The sequence below is a fragment of the Pongo abelii genome, chromosome 10 (genome assembly GCF_028885655.2).
Source record: "Pongo abelii isolate AG06213 chromosome 10, NHGRI_mPonAbe1-v2.0_pri, whole genome shotgun sequence".
In the NCBI taxonomy this organism is placed as follows: domain Eukaryota; kingdom Metazoa; phylum Chordata; class Mammalia; order Primates; family Hominidae; genus Pongo; species Pongo abelii.
The window spans coordinates 69,829,651-69,848,450 of record NC_071995.2 but is presented as its reverse complement, the minus strand read 5'-3'; the positions used below and the strand labels follow the sequence as shown (position 1 = coordinate 69,848,450).

General features: G+C 35.5%; 1 protein-coding gene across 1 annotated transcript in view; it reads right to left on the bottom strand.

Annotated features, from left to right (window-relative positions):
- Nucleotides 1-3,489: 3,489 nt before the first annotated feature.
- The window catches only part of RAB21 (RAB21, member RAS oncogene family), a 34,683-nt gene continuing 19,372 nt past the window's right edge, over nt 3,490-18,800 (bottom strand). Inside the window, exons 5-7 of the mRNA XM_024257281.3 lie at nt 11,123-11,177; nt 10,553-10,641; nt 3,490-7,661 (exon numbers count right to left, since the gene is read on the bottom strand). Coding sequence (XP_024113049.1) covers nt 7,519-7,661; nt 10,553-10,641; nt 11,123-11,177 — 287 coding nt within the window. The 3' untranslated portion in view covers nt 3,490-7,518. The remainder of the gene's footprint in view (nt 7,662-10,552; nt 10,642-11,122; nt 11,178-18,800) is intronic.

Sequence of the window (18,800 nt, the reverse complement as noted above, 5' to 3'; positions counted from 1 at the left end):
TTTTCTCCCCAGAAGGGCCAGGAGGACTAGATGATTTAACTTTATTATATTGTAATATCAAAAATATCCTTAAAAGACACTGAAAAGATGTTTAGAAAATTCATATTCATTAAACTATCTTTCTGACCTATATCTTCAATTTCAGATAGAAAAAAAAGGGACTCACACTCTTAAACTGGAGAGTGCATTTAGAATTACACAAATTATCCTACTATGACTCAGGAATGGATTGTATTCTGGCTTACTGTGTGGTGACAAGGCCACTCTGTCAAAGGCAAAGAAAACAATATGATTGCTTTTTAAATTGTATTTTTTCTAGGTTAAAAAAATCACTGCAAAACCAAACCAAACCAAACAAAAATGGCAGCTGTCTAAATAAGCAGGAGGCATCAGTTTATTCACTGCTACCATAAAATTTGGAAAAGCAATTTGGGTTAGAGGATCACTTAATTACCCCCTTGAAGCTAGAAAGTTAAGTTATTCAATTTTAATCTGGCTTGAAAATGTATTATTTGCAAAATTCAAAAACATTCTTTCCAGCTTTACCTCAAATTCACTGTCAGCTTCAACTCCTGTCATTCTAATTACCTCACTCCAAAAGTTTGGCAGGTACATATCTGATCAAATACAGGATGTGAACATGTGTGCACAGGTGACCTTATACCCCCAGATAAATTACTTGTATCTTGGACTATGGGCAACAGGTATCAGCTCCTCATCTCTAGGTTCCAACGATAAAGCAAGGCACTTTGGCTATCTGGTTCTCCCGTGTACATACACTGGGCACACAGCAGTTTGTGCACTGGGCATACAGAAAGCACTCAACAAATCAGTGAAACTAACCAAAGTCATAAAAAGCTGAATGTTTTAAAATTTTTTAAAAGACAATACAGAAACAATTATTAAACTCACATATATGCTTAACCTGCTTTCTGAATTTTCATTTAAAGTCAAACATGAATAAATTCATTTGTTCTGGGGCACACGTTTAACCTTGTGTCCATAGCACACATATGCTAAGCTACAATCTTGACAGTGCAGAGAAGCTCCTATAAATTGTTGGACACTGTAATGCTCCCCAAGTAGGAAAATACACCAAGAGGATGAGCCCAACCCAGAGTTATATGTGTATTAAGGAGCTTGGACTTGTACATTGCTCTCTCCCAACCCTATTTCCACAGAGGATAGCATTCAAGAGTTTGACTTGACTTTCCCAGAATGCTACAAGTTTTTAAGCTTGATGTATGATAAACTTACATCTTAAAAGTCCAGTAAGTAGTTAACTTCTAGTTCCAGAACTATTACTGCTCAGGATTTAACTTGCTTTAAAAAAGTATGATTCTAGGGTGGGCATGGTGGCTCATGACTGTTATCCTAGTACTCTGAGAGGCCAAGGCAGGAGGATCACTTTGAAACTAGTTCAAAAACCAGCCTGGGCAACAAAGCGAGAGCCATCTCCACAAAAAACAAAACAATTAGCCAGGCGTGGGTGGTGGTGTTATGCACCTGTAATACCAGCTACTTCGAAGTCTGAGGTGGGAGGATTGCTTAAGCCCAGGAGTTTGAGGCTGCAATGAGCTATGATCATGCTACTGCATTTTAGTCTGTGTGGCAAAGCAAGACCCTGTCTCAAAAAAAACTTCCAGAAAAAGAAGTATGATTCTAGTTTGCCTCGGTAAATTGGTCAGTTGAGGGTGGAATTTGATACAGGGTAGAAGTTCCATTCAGGGAATGGAAAATTTACAAAGTCCAAATATAAATATAAAACTGCATAATAAAGACACAAACCGAACTGTTAACAATGGTTACCTCTAAAAAGGGATGTGGGATGATGAGGGAAGGGAGATCTAAAAAAGAACTTTTGTTTTTACTCTATATTAAAGGCACAGATCAAACACAAGTTTGAATTTTTGGTAGCATCATGTCCTGTGTTATGGGAGTTGCTGTCAGAGTTGTATAAAGACTTGTTTTAGTTTATCTTGTACTTTTCCCCATCAGTTATACCTTTCCTCTTTTTCCTTCTTCCCTCCAATAAAAATGTATTCTGAGAAAAGAATCTGCTAAAGTTAACCCTAGATTTTATATACTAAGCAGTCAACCGTCAGCCAAAAGTAACGAACTCCAAATAAATTATAAGAGGCCTTCTAGTTTCCTGATTCACATGCTTAAAGCAGACCCTGATTCTGTCTAAGCTTTGGCTTGCATTTAAATTCTATGATACTGACTGGGCATAGTGGCTCACATCTGTAATCTCAGTACTTTGGGAGGCTGAAGTGGGAGGACTGGTTGAGGCCAGGAGTTCAAGACCAGCCTGGGCAACAGAGCAAGACCTCCCATCTCTACTCAAAATGAAAAATACAAAAATTAGCCAGGCATGGTGGCTTACACTTGTAGTCCCAGCTACTCAGAAGGCTGAGGCAAGAGGATTGCTTGAGTCCATGAGTTCAAGGATGCAGTCAACTATCATTGAGCCACCACACTCCACCCTGGGTGACAGAGCAAGACTGTCTCAAAAAAATGAAATAAATAAATAAATAAATTTGGATACTAATGAAATCCACCTAACAGACCAGATTCCTTTTCAGGTTTCATGGAGTCAGAGGCTATTTAAAAAAAGAAAAAAAAAAAAAAAGAAAAAGGCAAGACACATCCATAGAAATGTGGGAGTAAATAAAATGAAAAAGTCTGTATTTACCAAAGAGCTCCTAGACATGTTGGCAAGAGAAAAGGCAAATGGCAAAACACATGGATAAGACACAATTTATGTGAAAATTTAAAACCCACAACACTATGTACTTCTATATGTAAACATATAGATATATTAATACATAGCAAAAAGATATTTGAGGAGTATATACTAGAGACCAATAGTTACTACCATTTGGGAGCACTACCAAAGGGCACTTTGCCAATATATATTTTTTATTCTTTTCCTGGAACATTTTCTTACATAATTAAATACAAAATGAGGAACTTTTATATTTCTAGGAAGTACTACATATGATGATTTCCTTAAAATAGCTTGCTACTAAAGCTAGAGTTTAGCAGATACCACTTCTACTTTTCAACATTGATACTTTATCCTTGCTATCCCCCACCTTTCTCTCATTGATCTATGTTCAAATGTAAAGAAATCATCTTAGCTTTTTCTTAAATACTTGATAGTGAAGAGATGATACAGTTGCCAGGAAGTATCAAAATCAAGAGTGAGAACTGGTATAGTGGGAATAAAGGCCATTGAAGTAGGCAACTCCACCTCCTCTTGACCTGTGGCTTTAATATGATGCATTTGGAAATATGTCCAGACTTCTAAAGAGAGTAAGATGCTTTAAGAATAAGAGTCCTAACTGGGTATGCTGTGTAACATTAACTCATCATGTTTACTCATATATCTACTGAAGAGAGAATGTTGCAGTAGAAAGGTTAACACGCCAAAGCAGTTTTCCAGAAAAGCAAAAATGTATAAATCCTAGATAGCACAAGAACTGCTAAAGGTCTATCAGTTAGGTGGTATTTATTTAGAAGAGAAGCATTTCTGCTTGAAATTGAAAACTCTCTTAGGAGTATTTCTAAATTTTTTCCATTACATGACACTATTAAAATATTACAACTAGGAAAATTTTGCTCAAAATTGCAACTGTTTTCTTGAAAAGGTAAAGGCCATCAAAGTCAGACATATGTGTAGCACGAATTTTGGTCCAGAACACCAAATATATTACTCTGTTATAGTTGATTACAGGTAACAGAACAGCAACATACTAAAATCAATGCATATTATGAAATCAAGTAGATGCGGTTCAATGAATCCCAGCTTTTAACCATTAAAGCCTAGGTAATGCATTTTATAATTTAGAGAAGAGTACTTAGGGATCTACTCAGTCTTTATATCTTTAGACATTATTATGAGGCTCCTGCTGGTCACTACTACTATCTATATCCTTTTCCAGAAAATATCTGCATCTTAAATGGTCACAAATTATATATTCCCTCTTTGTCACACTGAATCTACAGAGAAAACTGAAAACTCTACAGTGGCAAACAAGTCAAAAGATGAATTCTAAAAGTTAAAGGCACAGATCAAACTACTTTTAGAGATAACGTAACAGGTAATTATAAGAGTAAACTATATTATCTGAATATGTAAGATCAACTATCTAGAATCCTGGTAGCACTTATAATAGAGAAAATTGCAAATTATATAATTAAAGAAATAAACAGTATCACAATCCATTTTTAAAATGTTCTTAATATTTGGCATAATGCATAGTTTGCCTTAATTAGAAACTCTTTGATAAAAGTAATGTACTTTTCAAAGTGATTTAAAAAACTGTCAGGTTGTAGTTTTTTATTTACTTGACTTCCATTCTACTCCTCCCTACGCTCTTTCCCTGTTTTTCCAATTTTATCTTTCATTACCAAAAATCTAAGAGTGAAGTACTACTCTTCTTCTTTACTTTAATGTCAAATATAAAGTACTCCACTAATAACATATGGCTACTATTAAAAAAAGAAGATTTCAATGCAGTAACAGCCATAGCTTTAGGGTATTCTTAGGCAACACCCCAGACAAAACAAATCTGAACACTTATATTTCATACAATAACATAATGCTTTTTTCTTTTCATATTACTGCTCACCCCAAAAGCATGGCAATATACATTTTTAAAAACAATCTTCCCCTGTAATTACAATGAAAAACAAGAAGCAGAATACCCATCATCATCACAGAAACAATGATTGTATACTTTTAACATAATATTCAGGTATTTTTACTCACTATCTTAAACCAATTTTTAATTATATAAGTTAACTCTATATGCTTACTAGTTGAAAAAATACTGGCTCAACCTACCCACTGCTTTTAATACACAACGTGGTAACTTGTGTCTTCCGCCTAATAGCACAATTATTAGAAAAAGAATGCAAAAGATATGTTAGAGAAATGAAGAAAGCATCAGAAAAATTTCCTCAGCCTTGGTTTATCATCTCTTTGTCTTTCTTTTGTATATATACTGAAGTTGACTGGTCCTCTTTCACTACTCTATTCCTACCCAAAGACCTTTTGGGTTTTAAAGTGACAGCAGCCATATCATGTTGTCTATTGTTGCTATTGAATTAGCCTGAATTACAGGCCCCCACTAAAAAGGATAAAGAAATACATGAGGTTAAGAAAGATAACACAGAAACCAAAGGAGAGAAAAGAAAAAAAATATATGGAGAATGGTTATGACCCACCAATAATTATCTGGCAATTCTGGAGTAGAGGTTCCTATCTGGCTGTTTCATTAAAGTAGGATGAAAAGCTGAAGTATAGCTCTCCAATTATCAGGCTTTAGAACATTTTTAAAAATAAAGCTCAATTTCATCTCTAAGTAGTTTTTGTCTCTTTTAGAGATGGAGGTCTCAGCGTTACCTAGGCTGGATTTGAAATCCTGGCCTCAAGTGATCCTCCTGCCTCACTCTCCCAAGTAGCTGGCCCTACAAATGCATGCCTCTGCGCCCAGCTACTCTAGTTTTTAAAACGTATTTCACTGCAATTGGAAAAGCTTATTTCCTATCTACTTCTACAACAGTAAGAATGGAAAAGCTTTCTTCACTCTGTCTGAAAGAGCCAGGAGGGCAAAAACAAAGTACCCTGTGATACCCATGATTCTTGCTGCCTTCCCCCACCCCCACATAAATACTAACTTCACAGGAAACCAAGAGACTACAGAGTACAATTACCCCATAAAAGAAGACAATTTTAGCTTATCTCTCTGACTCTTCCCACCCCAACTTCCTCAAAAACACATAACACAAAGGTCTGTGTTGAGTTTAGCAAGGACAATAATTAAAGAAGGTAAAGTTAAGGCTCACAGAATGCCTCCTAGTTTAAGTTAAAATTCCAACATCGTAACATCAGGGTGTCAATTCATTCAACTTTTAACCCATTTGAGAAGGTTTAAGTTATTAACTTTAAAATATGGCAGTATTTCTTTTGTAACTATAATCTCTTTATAGCCTCTTAATTGTTCATGCTAACAGCTTTATTACATACTACTGCTTCTTATAAGAAGTAAATCCAGGGGCCATTCCATTTTATCTTAGACATAATATTTACTAGTTTTCCAAGCATGACAGAAATGAAAAAATATATATATTAGAACAAGAACAATTTATGTTAATTTCTACAATCTGTGTTCCTTCTGTGAGCAGTGCCTGATTCTACTAAAATTAACACATTTAAGTTTAGTCTTATGCTTAAGAAAAAAAATCTAATGAGGGACTAATTTATAAAGTATACACAAATATAATTCTTTAATAAATCTTTCCAGTGTTCACTATATCTGCATTACATGTAATGTTTCCATCCACAGAAACTCAGGATAGTTCTTATAAAATGAAACAGAACATTCTGTGTTCATCTCTGGCAAGCAATGAACAAATAGAACTTGCTCCCAAAGGATCTAAAAGTGCTGCCTCAGGAACATAAACTACGTGCTATATGAATGAGTCTTGGTAACTAGCTACTATCTGGGATCTCTTCCTCTGCTCATACCACTGAACCCATCTCTTATAAAGACTATGAGAAAACTAAAGCTATTGCAGAAGTGAAATTCAACATGAGCCACCCAAATTCTTCTAAGGTAACCATTCTAAAGCAAAATCAGCAGAAGTCATCTCTTCTATAATAACAAACAAAAAACCCAAAAGGCAAATGCTACTGCTCAACCATCAGATGAACTCACAGAGGCAAAAATATGTGACAACAAGCAATAATTCAAGTAAAGTATGTATGAAAATTTAAACACGCCATGTTCAAGTTAAGACAGAAGTGAAGGGAGCTATGATCTTTATATTAGTCAAAAAAGCTTAGGCATAATCACCAAATGTTAATTCACTTTACAATCATCAATGAAACTACTGTATATATTTTTGCACCTTGCGCTTGTAAAAGCAGATAAAATATTTAATATGTAATTTACAATGTATTTTACCAGCTCAGCATACAGGATGTATACAGATTATATCAAAGTAGTAGACAGTTACGGGCCTGTGCAAACCCTGCAAAAATAGTACTTCAGATATCTGCTAATTAAAAACAAAAACAGAAACAAAAAGTTTGCTGTTTAGAAGTGATACAATTCAAACTACCACAAAATACAAAGGGCTGCAAAAATGTAACCATTCCAACAACATATATAAGTTATTAAATAAAGATTTGATTTGAAAGAATATAAATGAAGCCTTTAAGTAGGTCTTTTCTACATGCATATTATTCCTCATTAAAGAAAAAAATATGTAAAAAGGCCATTGGTAATTGCTTTGTTAACATTTGTAGAAAATGCCAATTCTCTGGTCACAAATTCCACTAAGTTTAGCACTTAAGGTCTCTGCAGTGTTATAAACGTAATTTAAAATACTGTTAATTCTATAATTCCATTGGTAAAATAATGTGACTTGGAATATGGCAGTCTTCATGTTGAGGGCAATGATCCACAGTTTTGTTCTGTCTTTTAATTTCTTAGGCGTGAACAGTTATCCAGAAGAACAGCACCCTCCACCACTGGTCTGGGCTTGAGGTTCATCATCAATAATCTGTACACCTCGCCTTGCAGTTCCCGGCTGACTAGAGCCATTGCCTTTTGCTCTCTCATCCACTTGTGCTGTTTCTATCATCCCTAAGACAAAGAGAAAGCAAACATTATTAGGACCACAATCTTTGCGTTTTCTCTTTCTAAAATTTCAGTGTAACACTATGATAGCTATTTCTGACTTTCGACCAACAAAGAAACTAAATATAATGAACATTGTGTCAGCTAAAACAGCTTCACCTGCATGTTTTAAAAAACTAGTGTCAAAAACTAGTATCAAGTAGTAAGCTTATTTATCCAGTGTTATAATGGCCACAGTGACATCAACAAAGAAAAAATTCTTTTGCTCTGAACAATTGTCTGTGTACAAGTATAATCCTTAAGATTTTCCAAACACACTTAGAAATATGTCAAAGAAGTTCAAATTATTCCAAGTAATATTTAGGGGGCAGGATTTATTCTTCAACTAGAAATGTAATACTTTAAAGTAAATGATTCCTTTTATTTTTAGTTTTGAGAGACAGGGTCTCGCTTTGATACCCAGGCTGGATGTGCAGTGGTGTGATCATCACTCACTCACTGCAGCCCCTAACTCCTGGGCTCAATTGATCCTCCTGCCTCAGTCTCCTGAGTAGCTGGAATTACAGGTATGCAACACCATGCCTGGCTGATTTTTTTTTTTTTTTTTTTGCTAGAGATGGGGGTCTCACTATGTTGCCCAGGCTGGTCTCAAACTCCTGGGCTCAAGCAATCCTATGGCCTTAGCCTCATAAAGCACTGGGCTTATAGGTGTAAGCCACTGTCCCTGACCACAGCGATATCTGAAGAATAATGGAGTTTAAGATGAGGGAACTTCAAAGAACACAGCGGAAAGACTCACACTACCTGACTGCATGAACTAGTATAAAGCTACACTAATCAAAACAGTGAGACGATGATAGGAGAAATAGATCAGTGGAACAAAAAAACACAGTCCAGAAACAGACCCTGTAGATATGGTCTCTTGATTTTTGACATGGTTGCCAAGGTTATTCAATGAAGAAAGAATAATATTTTCAAGAAACAGTACTATTAATAGAACTGGACATCTATTGTAAAAAAAAAAAATTTTAACCCATACCTTAACATCTTATGCAAAAAACAACAAAAAATGAATTATACACTTAAATGTAAAACATGAAACAAGATTTCCAGAAGAAAACACAGGAGAAAAATCTTCATTGGAGAAAATTTTTGTGACTTTGGCTTACACAAAGAGTTCTCATGTAAGACATAAAACATGAATCATAAAAGAAAAATAGATAAACTGGACCTCACTGAAACTTAAAACTGCACTTTAAGAGACACAGGTAAGAAAAATGGGAATACACAACACAGACTGGGAGAAAATATTTACAAAACACGTATTTGACAAGATGAAGGAAGAAAAGAGGGTGTCCTTAAAACAGAAAAGGGCTCTTAAATTAAAGACTGCTCTTGATTAATGCTTTACAAGTTGAGGTATGTGGGACAACCCAACAAGATGAAATAAGAAAACATTATAAATTCTGTATCTACTTATTTTTAACTTTTCAAAATTTCTATTTTTAGGTATGTTTTAAAATGTACATAATATATTAGTACTTGTACATGTTATATAATTTCTAAACAAACATGTGGAGCATGCAAAAATAGTTTTGAAGATGTGATATTTATAACATTTGTAAGCCACTGACTTAGTGTATTGTTATTTAAAAGCATTATCAGAAGGAAGAGAGGGAGAGAGGGAGGGAGGGAGGGAGGGAGGCAAGGAAGGAGGATATCCTGAGGACTAGCATCACCACCACTTGGGTGCTTGTAGAAATGAGGACCTCAATCTATTCCACACCTATTAAATCAAAATATGTATTTAATAAGATCCCCAAGTTGTTATGTACAGCATTGGCTCTTATATTTTAGTGTGCATTGGAATCACATGAAGCATTTGTTAAAATACAGATTCTGGGCACCATCCCTAGAAAGTCTGATTCGGCAGGGTTGGAGAGCCCAAGAATTTGCATTTCTGACATATTTTCAAGTGATATTGATGCTGCTGATCAGGGGACATCACTTAGATAATCACTATTCTAGAAGAATTATGAATGACTTGAGGGTTTTATAAAGCTAATTTATTCCAAAATGTGTGTGTATACACACACACACACACACACACACATCAATATTCTTTTCTAGAGAGAAAAACCATGATTTCATCAAATTCTCAAGAGTCTAAAGGCCATAAACTCAGATATGCATTTTATTGGTAATATGAGAAATGACTTTCAGAGTATATGTAAATTTATTTTCCTTTTTCTTTAAAACCATAAACTTTTTAATATGGAAAATTTCAAACATAAAGTAGAAAATACAGCATAATGAAAATCCATCACCCAATTTCATCTATAACCCTAAGCATCCCTACCATTATTTTGAGTCAAATCTCAGACCCGTAAGTTTATTCCTAAATTATTTTAATGTGTCTTTAAAAGATAAGAACTCCTTTTATAAAGCATAACCACAATACCATAATCACACCTAAAAAATTAATAGTATCTTAATATCATCAAATATCTTGTTTCACAAACACTCTTTTTCACTAGTTTGACAAATCGGTGTCCAAATAAGGTCCATTCATTGCAGCAGGTTGTTACAGGTCTTAAATCTGTTTTAATATGTAAATTCCCCTTCCACTTTTAATACTTATGCATATATTATAATATACATTTAGCCCATACCATACTTATGATTTCATAACCATTAATTACCGCTTGAAACAGGGTTAAAGTAGGTATTTAAGCATTAAAAAAAATAGTTACAGCACTTCAGAAATATTACCAATAGTCAATAGTTTAAAAAGAACCAATTCTTTGAAAAGTAACACTGGTGTAAAATACATATTATTTTTTAAAAAATAAAAACCAAAAACCATTTCTAAACAAACTAAATCTGAATATACCTACTTTTACAAAGGTCAAGAAAGAGTTCCTCAATTCCTTTGTTCTGTTTGGCTGAAGTATGATAATGTTTTGCTCCCACAGATTCTGCATACCTTAAAAAAAAGTAACATTGGTGATTGATGTAAAATATTATTCATGATTGTCTTAACTGCTTTTTCATAGTAACAGTTTTAGTGACATATTAATTTACTCAAGTTTAGTGAAATTAAGTTTATATAGCTATTTAACTTCTCTATACAGTAAATCAAATTTTAAATAACACAAATATAACAAGCCTCGAAATTTTTATAGATTAATTTGGGACTCAAATAGTTTAAAAGTTTTTATAGCTTACTGCCTATTTGATCATGACAGTTTTGTTTTATATCACTCGTATTTTTTACTGAAGTCAAAAAGGTTATAATGGCTTTATTGCCACAAGCCCAGAAATTACCATGTAAACATGCTTCACTGAACCCAACACCTCAATCCATGTTAAGAGATTTGAGTAATACCTAAATAGTAAAGCAAAATGTATAAAGAGGAAGATTTCTACTACGGAGTGATGGGGAATGGGAGGATCACAGTACTTACGACTCTGCTTCTTGAATGGAAACATGTCTCTCCTTTTCCAAGTCTATTTTATTACCTATTTTGAAAAAAGTAAATATTTATCTTTATACTGATTTATTTTCATAACAAAATTAAGCCAATTCTAAATATAAAATTGCCATTTTAATTACTGGCAAAAATAATGCAAATCCCCACCAGAGTTCTAAATGTCTTGAAATTATAACGTTAAGCCTTGTGGTCTGAGGGTTGATCATGCCTCATCCTCCTTCAAATGACTCAATTCATACCTTTCCTGAATCTGCAGGCTCTGACAAAGAAAACAACTTTTCCAAAGAGACAGGCACTCTTTTTTGATTTTGAGGGATACCAGAGACCTAGAGATAAACCTATGATTCTTAGGCAAGTGTAAATGATCAAAAGTAAGAGCAAAATTTTCTACAGTTCCCATTAACTTAGAGCCGGTCAATAATCAAGTTTGGCTATTTTAGTGGTTACGAAAATACATTAAGCAAGCCTCTTGGATCCTACGAGTATTTTGGTTTCCTGGATGATATAAGCCGGTTAAAGTAAAAATTAAAGTGTACAGATTTTTAAGTACTCCACAATCATAAGGGGAAAAACTGTATTCTTTTTTTTTTTTTTTTGAGACGGAGTCTTGCTCTGTCACCCAGGCTGGAGTGCAGTGGCACCATCTTGGCTCACTGCAAGCTCCGCCTCCCGGGTTCACACCATTCTCCTGCCTCAGCCTCCTGAGTAGCTGGGACTACAGGCGCCCATCACCACGCCTGGCTAATTTTTTGTATTTTTAGTAGAGACGGGGTTTCACCGTGTTAGCTAGGATGGTCTTGAACTCCTGACCTCGTGATCCGCCTGCCTCGGCCTCCCAAAGTGCTAGGATCACAGGCTTGAGCCACCGCGCCCGGCCGGAAAAACTGTATTCTTTGTTTAAAAAACAATTTTAGTGAGTTATTAAAACTTAATATATGTATATCATGCAGATTTAAATTATAAGGTTAGCTCTCCTTAAACAACAGAACCAAACTGAGATCATACTTTTAAAAAAAGCCACCAGAACAAAAATGAAGAAACTGCAAAATACTGATTCCTTGAACTTAAGATGAGTTGGCTGGACACACAGAGTGCTAAAGGTAATAAAAACAGTAGATAACGATAAGGAAAAATACCCTACGGAAGGACACTTCAAACAAACATTTTTATTCTTCTATTATGGCTTTTAGGGAGAAAAGAGAAATCTTACAAATAAGGTTACTCTTTTTCTTGGAACCATATAGATTCTTGGAGACAACTTCAGATAAATTTCAGATAAGGCATTGAAATAAGCTCCCAATAAAAGATAAAATGTTTAGCACTGAGGTGGACAAGTCCAAAGGTTCTATATATTGAGGACCTCGAATAATCTGAGAACCTAGTTGCTGGCAACTGCAAGAAACTATCTGCCACCATAGCCTAAGAATCAGAGAGAGGGAAGTAGACAATACTAAAACTCAGTGGATACCAACAAATTCAGTAACAAACTCTTCCTTATTTGAACAGCTATCTACCACAGCAAGAAGTTTCATATTAGTTCTAACTTCCTACATTATATTTGTCATTGGAAATTTTAATTAGCTAAATATGACAATGTCTGACAGTAACCAGAGGAAAAACCGTCGTGTTATTCTGTAAAGAATGCAAAAAGCACCACCTGGTGGCCAGTGGCTCCAACAAACAGGAACAAGATTCTGCCTCATAAAGGTAAAATAAGATAGTCTCCTACTAAAAGTAGCAATATTAATTTTGCTTCAATTACCTAAAACCCTACGGAATTTTTTTCTAGGTATTTAATGGCTCATTTTCCAAATTCCATCAATATCATCAATACCTATAAAAAGAGTGAAGAGAGGAAAAGTAGGCAATCACCTTACTGCCTCAAATGAACATTTAGGAGAAATTATTCAGACACTGCTTTATTATTTAATAATAAGTTAAATGACTAATTTTAATAAATCAGGCCATTAATAAATAGCTATCTATCTTAATAGCCTATTATTTTAAACTTAAAACATTTTAAATCTAAATAACTATTATTTCTTTGAATAATCAGTGTTCACAATGGATTGACAGCACAGAATACATTGCAGAAACCTGACTGGCTAGTGACTGACCTCTTTCCAAAGCTCAAAAACCCTTTTAGTTTCTATATTTTTTCAAAAGCAAGACAGCTAAGGAGTAAGGCTTTGAGACTCATATCTGCTTCAATACTACTGTGCAGCTACATACGGAACTTTCTGATAGGCTTAAACACCTGAAAACAAGGACAATAACCAAAGTAAGCACCTACTTAAAAGTATAGTACTATAGAGAATTAAAAACATAAACAAATAGGCTGAGACTATTGGAAAGGGAGGGAAAAAGCTACCCTCTAAGTTAAGCAGATCTTCCTTAAAAATACATATTTGAATTAAGAACATAGAAGGGGCATGTCCACTGCTAAGGGCAAATGGCCTAATAATGATATAAAACTAGAATCATATTATGCTTAGACTGGATGGTTGTGGGGCACAGTGGAAAGAAGCTTTCAAAAAGCTTTCAAATGTGATAAAACTTGTTTTTAAGTCCTTGCTTACTCCATAACTGTAAGTTTTTTTGTTTTACCTTTTTTTGAGACAGGGTCTTGCTCTGTCACTCAGGTTGGAATGCAGTGGCGTGAACATGGCTCTCTGCAGCCTCCACCTCCTGGGCTCAAGCGATTCTCCTGCCTCAGCCCCGAGTAGCTGGGACTACAGGCACACACCACCACATCTGGCTAATTTTTGCATTTTTTTGCAGAGATGGGGTTTTGCCATGTTGCCCAGGCTGGTCTCAAACTCCTGGACTCAAGCAGTCTGCCCACCTTAGTCTCCCAAAATGCTCGGATTAAAGGCCAGAGTCACCACGCCTGGCCATAACTGTAATATTTTGGACAAATTAGTTAACCTCTGTTAGTCTCACTGTGTGCATGTGTTGCTAACAAACCTTGCAGGGTTGATGTGAAAATAAGATATATGTAAAAGGCCTAGCATATACTATATGCTCAGTAAAGAACAGTTATTAATATTAATGACATTCATCACAGTGAATAATCAAATGGAGTCAATATTGTTATAAGAGAATTAAAGTCCACGATAGGTAACACAAACTTACTCCTGACCTCAAATGATCCGCCTGCCTCAGCCTCTCAAAGTACTGGGATTACAGGGGTGAGCCACCGCGCCTTGCAGGTAACACACTCTACCATCATCCTACTGGCTTCATCTAGCTAACTTAGTTTATCCAACACTTGGTCTAGGAAATTTTCCCTTATCTCCCCCTTGCACCCCAAATCTAGTTTGTTTGCTTTTGTGCTCTCATAGCATTCCATTCTGCATTTTCCTTCCATAGCATTTACTATAACATATAATAATAGCTTGTTTTCCTCTCTTTTTCCACACAAGAAACTCTGGGAGGACAAGAATCATATCTATTTTGTTTATTTATTCACTACACTATTCCCAAAGCCTGGCACATAGTAAGCAATGAAGTGTTTATTAAGGATATGGGCTTGAAGTGGCAGGCAGATCTGAGTTAAAATCCCAGGTCTACTTCTAACAAGCTATGTGACTTTGGGAAGTTTCAAGGTCTCTAAGCACATTTTTTCATCTGTAAAATGAAATGGTCTTCCCCTCAGCATTGTCAGGAGGCTTAAATGAAATAAAAAATGTGTAGTTCTTAAAACAGTGCCTGGCACTCAATAAATGGTGACTACGATTGATAATAAATATTTGTTCAAGAAACATACAAATATTAAGGATAGACTAGATGCAGAATACTATCAACCACAGCCAAGAGTGTCTATCAATGGATTAATGACAACCTAGAGGAAAAAGTCTCTGCTATTGAAACATGTGGTTCTCTATTACTGGTTAGCACATGGATATCAGGGACTTAGATAAGGACCTAGGAGGTTAAGTATTCAATTTACACATGAAAATGCTAGTAGACTATATATCAAACATAAAGATTCAAAAACATGACAAACTGAAATTTCTACTTAGCTTTAAATAGTTACATGAGAACAAGCTGGGAAACACCTGGCTGAATAGCAATACTTATAAAAAAGGACTTGAGATTTTGGATAACTATAACCTATGTAAAAGAGACTAGTTGACATGTCTGCTAAAAAATCTAAGCAGTCTCAGGCAATCCTGATAGAAGGCCAGTGTGAGGAGACAGACAGGGTCTATAAGAACATACTAGCTCAACAACATTTGGATTCTATGGTTTATTTCCAAGTGTGGGAGACATACTGACACAATAAAATAAACCTAGGAGAGAAAATGATCAAGATGATCAGAATGTCTGGAAGGTAGGCCACATAAAAAAACAGCTGATCTAGAGAATTTGAGACTTAAAGTGAGCTGTTTAAGTAGTCTTCAAATGCTTGAAAGGTTATCTTATGTAAAGAGAAAAGAATAAATTCTTGTCAAATGTTTACCTCTATGCCAAGTATTTTTCAAATCATTATATAACCTTCATCATAACCCTGAGAAGTAGTATTATTATTTCAAAGTTACTAATAAAACAGAAGAGAGAATAAACACTGAACTACTACAACAGAGGATAAAAATCAAGAAGTGGGAAAAACAATGCAAATGTCCATCAATAGCAAAACGGATAAACTGTGGAGTATTCATAGATTAAAGTTTTAGCAATCAGAATAAAATGAACTACAACTATATACAACATAGAGGAATCATAGGCACATAAAGTCAAAAAAGCCAGACACAAAAAGAGTTAATATTATATGATTCCATTTATATAAAATTCAAAACAAAACTAACTCATGAAGTAAAAAGGATAGTAACGGGGGTGAGGAATGGTGAGGGGAAAACAACTGTGAGTGCTGGGATGAAAAAGCAACACAACTCAGGGTCCTTAGGTACTGCTTACACTGTGCGATTTTCATTTTGTGAAAATTATGTTATTGAAGATTTGTACACTTTTCTGTACATACAATGAAAAACTCACTTTAAAAATCAGTTAAGTGAAGGATACAGGGAGTATGATTGCAGCTAAATGTGAAGAAAAATTCGTTTATTGCACTGTGTCAGAAAAAATAGGTTGTTCTCCAACACCAGCGTGTATGTACACTAAATCAGAATTAACAGCACACAGTGCCTGGTACAAAGAAGCCACTCAAAAATACTTGTAGAAGAAAGAAAGGTGGGGTGAAAGAGGGAATTAATTCTTAGTCCCATCCACAGAGATTTTTATTTAGTGTATCTGTAACGATACAAAAAACTTTTTTTTTTTAATCCTTTAAGTTACCCTAATAAGTTTGGGAAAAGTGGTAAAGAAGCTCTCAGAATTCTTTTTTTTTTTTTTAAGCGGGAGACTGGAGTTTTATTATTACTCAAATCAGTCCCTGAGTTCTCAGAATTCTCCCAACTCTGAATTCCAAGTAAAATTCCATGTCACACTTGTCAACAGAAGAAAGTGAGAGCTTTCTATACTTCACACTAATAATTAATAAACAATATATAATATTAAATGGGGTATTTGACCCTACCTGAGGCAGTAGGCTACCAGATCCAATATTCCTAAAACTTCTTATAATATGAACATTAAAAATATACACTTTATATATAAAATCTTTAAAGAAACCAATTCACTATCTGGCAACCACTCTCTCTGATGCTCCAGTGAAAGTATCTTCCCTGAGGTTCAATTTAATGTTATGCCTTCAACTTTTAGAGAGGGGCAACATATAAGGTACTTCATTGAACATTAAAAAAAACAAACAAACACACTTTAAACTATTCATGAGCTTATTTAACTTAGATGATTTTTTAAATGTTACTTTGTGACCTCGGTCAAGTAACAAGCTCTTGGGGTTTCCTTGACTTTATGTATATGTTAGTAATTTCTATCTTCAGAAAGATGATCAGAATCCCAAAATATTAAATCTTCAGTCATTCATCTACTGTGGCCACTTCCACTCCTAGTAAGTCCATATACCACACAAAGTTACACAAAACTCAGTAATGATTAGCTGTAGCTTTGGTTCCAAACCTCCAAGTAGCCTACTACTTCAGTGTTCCAGTCTGAAATATTCCTGCCTAGCCTAACATCTAGCATCTAGACCAAAACGCAGGGGAAATCATCTTGCTTTTTTCCCCCAAGACTTGCCCCTGATCTGGGACTATAAGGTTACCAATGTAACGGTGGCAAGAGATAAGAAATGTAAACTCACGTTAAAAAAAATTATTGGCCGGGTGCAGTGGCTCACGCCTGTAATCCTAGCACTTTGGGAGGCTGAAGCGGGTGGATCACGAGGTCAGGAGTTTGAGAACAGCCTGGCCAATATGGTGAAACCCTGTCTCTACTAAAAATACAAAAATTAGCTGGGCGTGATGGTGCATGCCTGTAGTCCCAGCTGCTTGGGAGGCTGAGGGAGAAGAATCGCTTGAACCCAGGAGGCGGAGGTTGCAGTGAGCTGAGATCACGCCACTGCATTCCAGCCTGGGTGACACAGCGAGACTCCGTCTCAAGAAAAAAAAAATTATTAAGGCTAAAAGCAGAATTTCCCCAAACTGACCATTCCATTCTTTCATTTCCCCAGATACTACCTTTGTCTTCCACTGAAATGATCCTACTCTGGCTTCTCCCGTATTGCTTTTAATATTATCAGGTATGTAGAAAGAAAGCGAGAAAACAGCATGAGGCTATACATCGTAAGGATTAGTAACCTAAGAGTCAGAATGACTTCATTTCAAATCCGATCTCTGAAAGCTACCTGACACTGGGCAAGTTATTATCTCCAGGACTCACCTTCCTCTATAAAACCCTCATAGGATTATGAGGATTACATGAGATAATGTCTGTGAGTATACAGCACAGTGTCTAGTATACTTTTATTGTTCAATACTTGTGATATCATAGAAATAATAATCTAAAGAAAAAGGGAACCAAAGAGAAATTCCAGAAGTCCAAAAGTGAGTTGCAGAGTTCCTTTATACCCATTAGGAATATTCCTCCTCCCTGGGATCATGATCTACTTGTATCCTTATGGTCAAATCTGACCATTACTCAAAAATGTGTAGGTAAATGTACGGAATAAGAACACAGGCCTAAGTCATTTCCTTAATTTTATTTTAAAGTAGTTACTAAACTTTTTTTCTAAGCAAAATCATACAGTGAAAAAGAAAGGTCAAACTGAAGCAAGGCTGAGAAACTTGAAGCCCCAATTGTTTAGTTTCCAATTTGCTCCCCAAGGCATTCCTTAGAGTTTGAATCTCTCTCCTGGAAAATCACTTCTAAATCCTAAATTATTCTTTTTTTTTTTTTTTTTTTTTTTAAAGACAGAGTCTAGCTCTGTCGCCCAAGCTGGAGTGCAATGGTGCGATCTTGGCTCACTGCAACCTCCACCTTCTGGGTTCAAGCCATTCTCCTGCCTCTGCCTCCCAAGTAGCTGGGATTATAGATGCCCATCACCACGCCCAGCTATTTTTGTATTTTTAGTGGAGCGGGGTTTCACCATGTTGGCCAGGCTGGTTTCGAACTCCTGACCTCAGATGATCTGCCTGCCTCAGCATCCCAAAGTGCTGGGATCACAGGCGTGAGCCACTGTGCCCAGCCTATTCTTTTTTTTTTTTTTGAGATGGAATCTCACTGTATCACC